Here is a 12,620-nt window from a genome sequence, read left to right as displayed (position 1 = left end):
ATTTTGTAAAGTTCAGTGAATTCCTTCCATGCACATTTGAAACCAGTCCAGGTTTTTTGACCTAAGTGGCCTCAGTCATGTTCAGCACCTAACGAACAAATCATCTCCTGTCTCCGATATCATTAACAACTCTATGGGTGTAATGAGGAATCACTAAATGTGGAGTGAGAAGGAAGCAGGTGGCCTCCTTCAAATAACATGTTGTGTTCAACCACAATCAAATGTCACAAAATTAATGTCTTAAAGATAGCTTAACCTTGAAATGTCTTAGAGTTGGAAGATTACTCACGCCCTAATGAATTACTTCTTCCAACTATTTTTTCCATAGGAGTGAAATCATACACACCTTCAATAAATCTGATAGACGAGTGAGCATGTCAGTAGTAACAGATGGGATATTATCCACACACTGGCAATATTCAAGGATAATTCTTATCAACAGCAATACGGTTCTACAAAAAAAGAAAGATGACCCAGTAGACACTCAAAACAAGAAAAATCAAACTGATTTGGCATATAAAAATCAATATTGATCTTGGTAACTGTTAAATTATGTGTTTTACCTATAAGTGCAACAGAGTAGGGACTTAGGGTAAGGCAACAGAAAATCCCTAGAGTGTAAAATTAAGGAGGCACTCAATTTCAGGGTTGTGCAATTGCAAGGTAATCACTTGCATGACACTGAGAAAGGGTACCTCCTTAAATTTTGTGTTGTGAGCACATCACTCTCTGTGTGACATTCACACTAAGGTAAGTCTCTTCCATAAGGCAGATATCCCATTCCTTGGCCAATTTAGAAACACTGAAAAAAGCTTAACCAGTGTTTCTGATTATGTAGTAGGTCCTCATAAATGTTGAATTAACGAAGGGAACCTAGTCTAGATTTTCTTAGTGAGATGAAGGATAAACTGTGGCTTCTAAGAACAATATACTTTCAAAGAAGTTTATTGGTAAATCACAAAAGCTTCTCCAAAGATGAGAAAGTTATCAGCTCATTATCAGGACATGTCATAAGCTAAAAAGAGGCACTATCGGGAGGTTAAATAAGGTTGAAACTAAGGGAGAAAGAGCCATTCGTTACAGCACATCTAAATTCAATGAGATCCTCAGAAATGAGTGATCCATGTAAACTAATGTTTTATGAAAGTCTGAAGAGAGCAGTGATTCAAGAAGAAGAGTATCTAGCCTTTATAACAGCTTAATTGTCAGACCATATATTACTCTCCATGCATAGTCCTAGAGTCTGCTTTACTGGGCAGGAGTCCATTGCTTATCTTTTGTAATTTTCTCTCTGAAGATATAATACTCCACCTTTAGCCAGGGAGTTCAGTTTTTTGGCAGAAGCCTCTTTGCCTAAAGAGTAAGAAAGCCAGATAGCTAGAGGGGACCATTTCCATCAAGCAAGGGAAGAGTAACAAGACACAGTCCTTCCTCAGTATCCACAGGGCATTGGTTCCAGGACATCGCATGGATACCAAAAACCATGCATGCTCAAGTCCTTTATATAAAATGGCATAGTAAAGTCTTCCCTCTATATCCGTGGGTTCTGCATCCTGGTTGGTTGGATGTGGAACCCATGGATATAGAGGGCCAACTGCAATGGGTAATTAAGGAAAGAAATCATGATTAGATTGAAGGACTAAGATTATAGGGAGGCTGAAAAAAGCTCTGTCCCACCAGAAATGGAAAAGAACTCCAGAGAAGAAAGGAATGGAAGCTTTAGCTTACAATGGGTGCACTCCAGAGTTGTGGATAATATACAGGTTGAGAAAAAGCATTAATTCTATACACACTATTTGAGTGCTTATTAGGTGCTAAGAAAAATTAAAATGGTAAGATATGATCCCCATCTTTGAGGAATTCAGAGACTAACCAGAAAGTGCCATGAGAGAGGCACAGAGAGTTACAAAGAGAGGATCATTCATTCTTCCTGGAAAGGATGACTATTTCAGAAAAGACTTACTTAGTGACAAGAAACAAAGAAGTGAAAAAGAATTCTGGTGTAGATATTGGGAGCTAGATTTTTATTCTAATTCTGGCTCCATTTGGGTAATTTTATATTAACTACTTGAACTTCTAAGCTCCAATTCTCTTAACTGTAGAAAGGGAACAATAATCCCTGAAATGTCTATTGTACAAATGGTTGTAGAGATCAAATGAGATCATATATATGAAAATATCTAAACTATGAAGTGTTATTAAAATTAAAGTATGTGAAGATATTATCTTAACTACCCATTTAATAAAAGGCATATAGTACTAGACAAACAACACTGGAATTTACATTTTTCTTAGTTAACTTGAATTTGAAATACTGTTTTTGGTAAAAGACCTAATGACAAATGATGATAATGGAAATAACTACCAACAACTATCAACTTCTTGTTAGGTACTAGAACTGTGCTAGATTCTTTACATGAATTACCTGTTTAATTTCACAATAATTCTAAGTATAGTACTATTATCCACATTTTGTTTTATAAATAAGGAAACTGAGGCACACAGAGTAACTTGCCCAAGGCCACAAAGTAACAGAGCTGCTGGGACTCAAACCTAAGCAGTCTGACTCCAGAGCTCACAACTTCAACTACTATGGTGTATACTACACACTAAAGAAGTTGCAGGAAAAAAAGACAGAAAGAGCTTGAGACACTTATAACATCATGGAGCCGCTATAGCACCCTTGGATTATGAACCTCTAGGTTCTTGTTACATGAGAAAAATCAACCAACCCCTTTTTTTGTTAAGCCAGTGTAGTCCTAATGGATACAGAATACTACAAAATATAGAAAAATAAAAAGGAATCCATAAAATTTCTTTAAAATTCTTTGTAAGATTTACAATTGTTAATCCAAAATTTCCAATTCACATCAAGGGGTAAATAAAAGACCTAAGTTTTAAATACTTGATTCAACTAATGAAGAAAAACGTGTCACTCACCCAACAACAGCATACTGTTGTCCCTCGACAATGAGAACTTCAGCTGGTTTCCTTTCTTCTGTAGCTAGAGAGTAAAGCGAATAAAGAGACATGGGTATAAGATGAAACAAAATATTGGATAAAAAATTTAAACTGGACAAAACTGAAAAATTTCCTATTCAGGGCCTGAAACTATCTCATTTCTGCAAATAAATCTACTTCTTGGGAAACAATTCAGCACAAAGTAAATAAAGTATACTGCATTTGGAATCAGAGAAATCTGGATTTGAACTCCAGTACTGCCAATTACTGAATGCAAGACTAGGCCAATTACTTCTTTTGAATCTCAATATCTGTATCCATTAGACATGGACAACAATATCTACCTTTCAGTGTTGTTACTGAAAGAGATAATGCTTACGAACTGGCTATCCTCTAGGTCTGGCACATGGCAGATGATCGATAAGAAGTAAAGGAAAAAGAATGTTATTAGTTGGGAAAGGCAGAACTAGCATTTCAACTGGTTATCTTTTCTTTATTATAACCCTTAGAGTACAACTTAATTCCTAAATTCAATGGAGAGATTATGTATTACTTTTCAAGATTTTAATCCAAAAGTTACTTTATTTTCGGCATGTGGTATTTCTTATCATTAAAAAACAAAATTCAGCATATTGAGGTGAAAAGAACAGTGGACTGGATTACTGTCCTGAATCAGCCAAATTAAACAGATTACCATGCGCAAGTAAGTCATCGTGCTTCCCTAAGCTTCAAATCCTTTTGTTCTAAGACATTAAATATCTACTTCCTCATCTCTTTCAAGGAAAGAAATTCAGTGTGATATAATTTCCAATCACAATTCACTCTGTATGTCAGATTAAGTTTTTTTGAGGACAGGGGTTGTGTCTTAACCAATTCTCAATACTGCAGAGAAATGGCTTAGCACAGTAGTTAAGAGGAAGGGCCCTAAAGTCAGTCTGCCTGCAGCTGGATCCCAGCTCTACCACTTCCTAGCCAGGTAACCTTAGGCATGTTGCTTAACCTCTTTGTGCCTCAGTTTCCATATTTGTTAAATGGGAATACTAACAGTGTCTAGCTCATGGATCTGTAAATGAGATAACTATGTAAAGTGCTTAGAAAAAACTGTCTAGCATCAGGTAAGCATCAAATTAATATGAACTGCTATCCATTAAACTTCATCTCCCCAGTGCCTAGCTAAGTAGCTAGTAACTCAATAAATAGATGATGGGTGCATGAATAATAACCAAGGATCCTTAACTCTGCATGAACTAGTAAAATGTTAATGGATTTCTAATAGCATATCCTTTCTTCTTTCTCAGAGGAAAACAAAAGACAGAAGCAGGGTATATGGACTACCCTGATGGTACACTGGTTAAGAATCCACCTGCCATTGCAGGGGACATGGGTTGCAGCACTAGTCCAGGAAGATCCCACATGCTGCGGAGCAACTAAGCCCGTGCACCACAGCTACTGAGCCTGCTCTCTAGAGCCTGCGAGCCACAACTACTGAAGCCCGCGTGCCTAGAGCCCGTGCTCTGCAACAAGAGAAGCCACCACAATGAGATGCCTGCACACCACAATGAAGAGTAGCCCCCGCTCGCCGCAACTAGAGAAAGCCCGTGCTCAGCAACGAAGACCCAACACAGCCAAAAATAAATAAATAAACAAAAATTTATTAAAAACAACAACAAAAAAAACCACTTTAAAAATTATTCAAGAACTTCATAATTTCAAATCTGGTATTACAGGATGAGTTGTACATAAGTTTTTATTATTATTATTATTTTTTTTTTTGGCGGTATGCAGGCCTCTCACTGTTGTGGCCTCTCCTGTTGCGGAGCACAGGCTCCGGACGCGCAGGCTTAGCGGCCATGGCTCATGGGCCCAGCCGCTCCACGGCATGTGGGATCTTCCCAGACCGGGGCACGAACCCATGTCCCCTGCATCGGCAGGTGGACTCTCAACCACTGCGCCACCAGGGAAGCCCAAGTTTATATTATTAACCCATGACAATGCCACTTTAACTGATATACAAAAATATCTCTAGCCACTGCATGTCTTTCATAAGAGACCCAACTGACATTTGATACAAATGACAATTTTCTTCTTGAAACTCTAATTTTTTAACTTCTGTGTTTTTCTGGATTGTCCTACCTCTCTGCCCTTCCTTTGTAGTCTCCTTCATAGTTTTCTTATTCTACAGTTCTTTATATTTTGGTTTTCTCTATCATATCACTACTACATTACTTGTGATTGATAATAAATATATTTTTCATCAGACTTAGACCTTTTAACGTAAAATTATACCTCTTACCTATGTCTCAACATTTGACACATAGTAGAAGCATACTAGTGTCCAATAAAAGAATACATGTCTCTAAACAATATGGTACAGTGGTTAAGAACATAGCTATGAAATTATATAAAGCTGGTTTCAAATCCCAGATCTTTATTTGTACCAAATTCCTTAACCCCTGGAAGCCTCATGCCTCCTCACTATTAAACAAGGTAACAATAGTATCTTTATTATAGGTTGTTGTGAGGGTAAACTGGAGTAATGCATGTAAAGCACTTGGTCCACTTGGATATGGTTAATATCCATTTGGATATGGTTAATACTCAATAAATATCTGAAATTATTATTATAAATTACCACATACTTTTCCAATCAACTACTTACTAAGCTGGGAGTATTAGTTCTAAGCTTCCCAAGAGGCACTATCAATTAAAGAAATATTAAGCACTCCTACAAAATGAACAAACAATATAAAATTGAAAGAGAGTGTGTGAAAGAGTACACATACCCCCTGATTTCTTTTCAGGTAAAGCAATCTTTCCATCTGCTATAGAATCAACAAGATCCTGAAATTCTGCGGGAACATCAGCTTGCTTCCAGCGCTCATTGTCTAAGAGGAGGCTATTCAAAAGTAAAAAGAAAGGAAGATAAACTTTAATAATATGTCAACACCATCTCCTTGGGTGAAAAGAAAAGGAATAGCTGAGTGAGTACATAAGACTTTTGTTATATATTTAAGACTACATGTATCTTAGTTAAATTCAAGTAGAGCCCATGCAATACAAGGCATTGAGTTTTTAAATAATAATGGCCATTACCTGTTGTTAGTATGTAAGACTTTAAAAAGTGCTGAACACCTTAATAAACTGAAATCATTCATAAATGGTATGAATAGTTTCAGAAAATATTTCTCTTTTTATGTCTCTTAGCCTAGTCAGGAAGAGTGGTAAAACATAATTAACTTCACTTTGAGTGGGAAAGGAAAAGTCAATCTATTAGGATCTTCCTGGTAAGTACTTTAATGGAACTAAACATTCTAACTACACTTTCAAAAGCCAAGAAATGTGATTTTAATTCCACAATCTGTCTTTAATTAAAAAGAAAAAAATCTGTCAGGGGTTTTAACTGGACAATTAATGAAGTTTCCTCTTTTAAATATAATTGTGTTTTGTAAAGAAAAGGGAAAAAAAATGAAGAACAGAATGGACATGGCAATAATACCTGAGCTTGGTTTTTCTCTCTTCATGAAACCTGTTTACAAATTTATTAGCTTGGCTCTGAAGTGCTCCAAGTAATGACATGCTTTTTCTTCCACAGATCTGTTCAGTTTCTAAAATGAATGTTTCCATTAATCTGGAAAGTGTTATGAATTCTGTGGAATTTAGCTTCTCAAGAAAACCATCCTAAATTTTAAAGATAACACAAAAATCATGATAGTATAACACCAAATATGGATGAGCTATAAAACTAACTTAAACAAACATTAATATTAATTGTTTTTATAATAGTTGTAGTAATTCCTAAAAATTATTTTAAAACAATTTTAAATGAAATTTCCCAATACTTTAGTCCCAGAAATCAACCATAAAAAGTTTAAGATGTTTAAATTTTATTCTGATCCCTTTGTAATACAGTAGCTCAAATAAATTCAGATCATACTATACAATTTTCATACTATTGGAGTACAACTAATTTTCTTAATAAATTATTTGGCTAGGTATACACATATATATGTATAAAACAGCATATTAATTTCAAATTAATTATTAAGGTATTATATTTCAAAATAAGTCTTTTAATCCTTTATTTGAAAAGCATGCTTAACTTTTTCTATTTCTTTTTTTTTTTTTTTTTTTTTTTTTTTTTTTTTTTTGTGGTACGCGGGCCTCTCACTGCTGTGGCCCCTCCCGTTGCGGAGCACAGGCTCCGGACGCGCAGGCTCAGCAGCCATGGCTCACGGGCCCAGCCGCTCCGCGGCATATGGGATCCTCCCAGACCGGGGCACGAACCCGTATCCCCTGCATCGGCAGGCGGACTCTCAACCACTGTGCCACCAGGGAGGCCCTCTATTTCTTTTATTTGGATTATTTTGCATTTCAACATCTCCTTAACAGACCACACCAGTACCTTATTAAGTGTTAAAAATATGCATTATGTGGAATAGGGACACAAGCGAGGATATATTCCAGATCTTTAAAACAATGTTACTATGTATAAAATATCTAAAGTTTATCAAAACAACTAACCTTTGCTCTTGACATGAGAAATTTGACAGCTCGATCATGGCATATATCTGAGGCACTATATAATAACTCCTGGACATTATTTGCCAGCTTTCCCAGCTCTAAGTCAGTTAATTTCATGTCTTCATTGACCCTGAAAATGATAGAAAGAGATTAAGTCAAGGAAAGTTGTGAACACACTGTTCGCCATAGATGACCTACCAATAAAAAACAAAAAGCTGTAAAATTTACATTTGAGGGAAAATTCTGTGATGTATCATATACTTTTATTTTTGTGGTACAGCATCACATAAACAAGCTCAGATAACACAAATATATTTTACCCTAATCTTATATAAGAATAATTTTCTCTCTCTGCTGTAGTATTTTTAATACTTAGTTCAGACTCTGACTGGAAATTCTGCAAAAACTACAGCAAAAGAAATTCTCGTTAGGTACAAGGGCGTAGCTGTGGCAGGTTGTGCACAGGTGCCTAGGATGACATGGTGGAAGGAAGAGGAAAGGAATGGAAAGAAGGAACAAACAGGCCCTCTTTTTACTTATAATTATGAATGACTATTAATAGTCAGATCAACTGAACTAATATTTCCTGAGTATTTACTGTGCTTAACTACTATGCACTGGAGGGAATACTATTCTCAAGAAACTTACAATTAAATAGGAGTATTTATAATATGTAATGCATTTATTCCAGTTTTGAGGAAGAAATGTAAGACTTCCTGTTTTTTATACATTTTTCCCCAGGGCATGTATAAAGACCACTGATTCTGTGCCAACAAGTCAGTTTAGTGTTATCATGAACCAAGTGAAGTAACTTAGCATAATTTTTCTCCATTTCAGTTGAATTAAAATAACTTTCAAAGATATTTCAAAGAGGATCTGATGTATATTAATTTGAGGCAAACCACTACTCTCACTGGGTTAAGGTATTAAAGAAAGTTATTAGCTGCTATCCTTTAAAGTTATATCATTAAATTTAGTTACTAGTGCTTTAAAATAATGGATGGATAAATATTTTTTAAATACACTCAGATACAGTATCTTGCTTGGTTCTCACACTCTGAGGCAGATAGATAAATTTCTACTTTACAGATGAGGATACTGAATCTTGAAAGTTTAAGTGATCTACCCAAGGTCAGAAGGTTAAGAGGGTGGGACTAGAACCCAGAATTAGTCTAATTCTATTTCTAATCTGATAAGCTTCTTCTACTGTAACATTTCCTTCTATATAAACAGTCCAAGTGCTATTTCAATACCAGCTCCCATAAAACTGTTGGCTTAAATTTCAAAGTTAAAATTTTATTTCAATTGTAAATTCAATTTTCTGAAGGATTTCTAAAATTTGCCCCTACGTAAGGGAATAACTAAGAATTTGGAACTATTACCAATATGCCACCAATTCACAAAGATATAAACAGGAAATAGCAAAAAAAAAAAAAACCCAACTAAAGTCTTTAAGAAAGTAGGGTGACAATCCAAAAAGCTAGGAAGTTTGGTTTTCTAAAAAAAATCATTTATTTGTTTGTAATTTTTCTTTTTAAAAAGATTTTTAAAAATTTAAGTCTAATGGATCTCTTTCACGTTAATAGGGAAAAGCAAAAAACAAAAAACAAAACCTCACAAACACGATCCAGTAATTCTACTTCTGGCTATGTACACAAAAGAACTGAAAGCAGGATCTCAAAGAGATATATTTGCACACCCATGTTCACAGTAGCACTATTCATAACAGCCAAGAGATGGAAGCAATCCAAGAGTCCACTGACAGATAAATGGATAAAATGTGATATATACATACAATGGAATATTACTGAGCCTATAAAAAGAAGGAAATTCTGACACATGCTACAACATAGATGAACCTTAAAGACAATATGCTAAACAAAAGGACAAATACTGTTTGATTCCACTTATATGAAGTACCTAGAGTAGTTGAACTCATGGAGACAGAAAGTAGAAGAGTGGTTGCCAGGGGATTGGTAGGGAAGGAAATGGGGAGTTGTTGCTTAATGTGCATAGGATTTCAGATTTGCAAGAAGAAAAAGATCTGGAGATTGGTTGTACAACAGTGTGAATATATTTACCACTACTGGACTGTGCACTTAGAAATGGCTAAGATGGTAAACTTTATATGTTTTTATTTTAACCACTATTTAATTTAAAATAAAAAATTTTAAAAACCTACAAAACTTTCTAATCCTTTCCATTATTTTTCCTTTCCCATTTCCTGCATGGTAAATTATTTACTCTTTTGTGCCCATGTCTGCATTGGAATAAACTTACAAAGTTGTAGATTATTTTGATAATGTAAGAAAATATGGAAAATCTACCACTAACATAGATAAAAAATCAGACATCATTTCTGCATGTACTGCATCTATGACACAATTACATACTGCAAAAACACTTGATACAAGAAAGAACTAGTTAGGGTCACGTGTATAAATATACTCAATCAATCCACTGCCCCTTGGGGGTGGGTAGTTCCCAGACATTTATGTGCCTATGAAACACAGAAGAAACCACCTACAGAACCTCTATTATCATGCTATGGGAGCATGCCATTGTGGAAAGCCAGAGAAGCTCCAGAGTGTATAGTGAGCCACAATGGAGGTGGGAGGGGAGGGATAAAAACTATGAGGCTGCATTTGATTTAAAGGAATTTCAAATAGTACAGCAGATTTCTAGCTATCTTTTAATATCGTTTCTCACTTCTGCCATAATAGTTTCAGCTATCAAATAGCCAACAAGCTATAGACTATTTCTCAAGCCTCTCTTACAGCTAGATATAGACATGTGATAATATTCTAGCCACTAGGATGTGGAACTGCAAATTCTGAATTGTGCTCTTAAAAAGAAAGAAAGGATAAAACATGAACAAATTTATGTGAAAGCAACAGGGAACTAACAAATCTAAAAGGTATATGAATTTGCAACATAAATAAGGCATATTGGAAGAAGAATAAAAGGTAGGAGAAATTACCAGATATTAAGACTAATTAAAAAGTGATCATAGGGCTTCCCTGGTGGCGCAGTGGTTGAGAGTCCGCCTGCCGATGCAGGGGACACGGGTTCGATCCCCGGTCTGGGAAGATCCCACATGCCGCGGAGTGGCTGGGCCCGTGAGCCATGGCCGCTGAGCCTGCGCATCCGGAGCCTGTGCTCCGCAACGGGAGATGCCACAACAGTGAGAGGCCCACATACCGCAAAAAAAAAAAAAAAAAAAAAGCGATCATAACTAATACAATTTTACTTAATGGTACTGGTGCAAAGCAGACAAGTGAACAAAACAGAATCTAGAAACAGACTCATACATATATGAATATTTAATTTAAGACAAGAGTGGCACTATAGAGCAACGGGTAAGACAGTCTTTTCAATAAATGGTGTGAAGTTAAAAAGATATCTCCATGAGGAAAAAGACAACAACCTCACACTATACACAAAAATCAATTCCAGATGGATTGTGGATCTAAATGTGAAAGGGACAGCAACAAAGCTTCCAGAAAAAAACATAAGAGAATATCATCAAAGTCTTAGGTTAGGGAAAGATTTCTTAAATAGGACACACAAAAAAGCACAAACCATAAAAGGAAAGATTGAATCATAAGATATTAAAATTAAGAACTTTTGTTCACCAAAGACCCCAATAAGAGAGTGAAAAGTCAACCCACAGAGTGGGAGAAGATACCTGTAGTACGGACAACTGACAAAGGGCTGTGCTGGGACTACATAAAGAACTCCCATAAATCAGTAAGAAATAAAAGGTAAACCAATAGAGAAGTGGGCAAAGATTTGAATAGGGCCTTCACAGAAGAGGATATCCAAACAGCCAATAAATATATGAAAAGTGCCCTCTTACCAATCATCAGGGAAATAAAAATTTAAACTACTATACCTGTGACATATCCACCAAAATGTCTAACATGTAAAAGACTGACAATACCAAGAGTGAATGAAGATGTGGAGTGATAGGAACGCTTCCACACAGCTGATAGGATTGTAAAGGAGTACAATCCTTTGGGAAATTGTTTGGCATTAGTTAAACTGACTATTCACAATACTTATTCATTCCTAGGTATATATTCAACAGAAATACTTATGTCATGTACACTGAAGACATCTACAAGAATGTTCACAACAATCAAACTGAAAATAATCCAAATTTCATCAACAACAAAATGATAAATACATCGTGGTATAGTCAGAAGTGGAATATTTATGCACAAATAAACTACTGCTGCACACAACTACTTAGAAAAATATCACAAATATAATGTGGAATGAAAGAAATTAGAGACTAAAGAACATGATTCCATTTATGGTTCCATTTACATAAAGTTTAAAACCTGGAAAAACCAATAGTTTTAATGGTTTTTTGGGGGGGAAGTGAAAGCATAGTGGCAAGGGGGGGCTTCTAGAGAGCTGGTAATGTTCTATCTCTTAACCTTGGTGATTACACCAGGGTGTTCATTTTGTTATAATAAATTGAGCTGAACACTTAAAACTGGTCCATTTCCCTATATGTATATCACATTCCAATTAAAAGGTTAAAACAAAACAAAAAAGTAAGGAGAGTACCAGCCTTTGTCCTCTCCTTCCTGCTGCTACAGATTGAAATGAGATGATAAAACCTCCTAAGACACAGAGGGAAACTACACAATGAGATGGCAGAGCTACCTTCTCAGCTCTGGACCTCCTACCTCTGAATTGTTACAGGAGAGAAACAAAATTCTATATTGTTTAAGCTACAGATGTTTTTACATCTCTTTTAACAGCAGTTTTAGACTGAACCCTAACTAATAAATGTGAAAATATAAGCCAGAACAGAGAAGAAAAAATTTTATTCATATGTAGTTCAGGGTTTGATTGATTGATTTATGGTGGGGAGGGGGAGGTATTAGAGCTGACTTTATACCATAACTGCAACCTTTATAAGCTCCTGGGCTATAAGCTGACTTACATCAAAATGAACAAAAGTACTGAGTTCTTATTATTCTTAATAATAACAAAATACAAACAATGTTCTTGGACCAGAAAGATTTTATTGGCTCTTTTATTTTTGTTCTTCCTATTCAGAACATTATTGGGACAACTGGTGAACTTTGAATGGGGTCTGTGCATTAGATGGTAATAATGCA

The 12,620-nt window shown here is 35.6% G+C and overlaps 1 protein-coding gene across 2 annotated transcripts in view; it reads right to left on the bottom strand.

Annotated features, from left to right (window-relative positions):
• VPS54 (VPS54 subunit of GARP complex) overlaps positions 1-12,620 on the bottom strand; it is a gene marked incomplete at its 5' end in the record, with an annotated part of 71,898 nt that overhangs the window by 17,844 nt on the left and 41,434 nt on the right. For both annotated transcript variants that reach the window (XM_079721069.1, XM_079721070.1), the window contains 5 exons: positions 347-452; positions 2,941-3,004; positions 5,745-5,857; positions 6,458-6,639; positions 7,483-7,612. In XM_079721069.1, coding sequence (XP_079577195.1) covers positions 347-452; positions 2,941-3,004; positions 5,745-5,857; positions 6,458-6,639; positions 7,483-7,612 — 595 coding nt within the window. The remainder of the gene's footprint in view (positions 1-346; positions 453-2,940; positions 3,005-5,744; positions 5,858-6,457; positions 6,640-7,482; positions 7,613-12,620) is intronic.

This window comes from Hyperoodon ampullatus (genome assembly GCF_949752795.1).
Source record: "Hyperoodon ampullatus genome assembly, chromosome: 15".
NCBI lineage: Eukaryota > Metazoa > Chordata > Mammalia > Artiodactyla > Ziphiidae > Hyperoodon > Hyperoodon ampullatus.
This window is presented reverse-complemented; position numbering and strand designations above follow the sequence as displayed.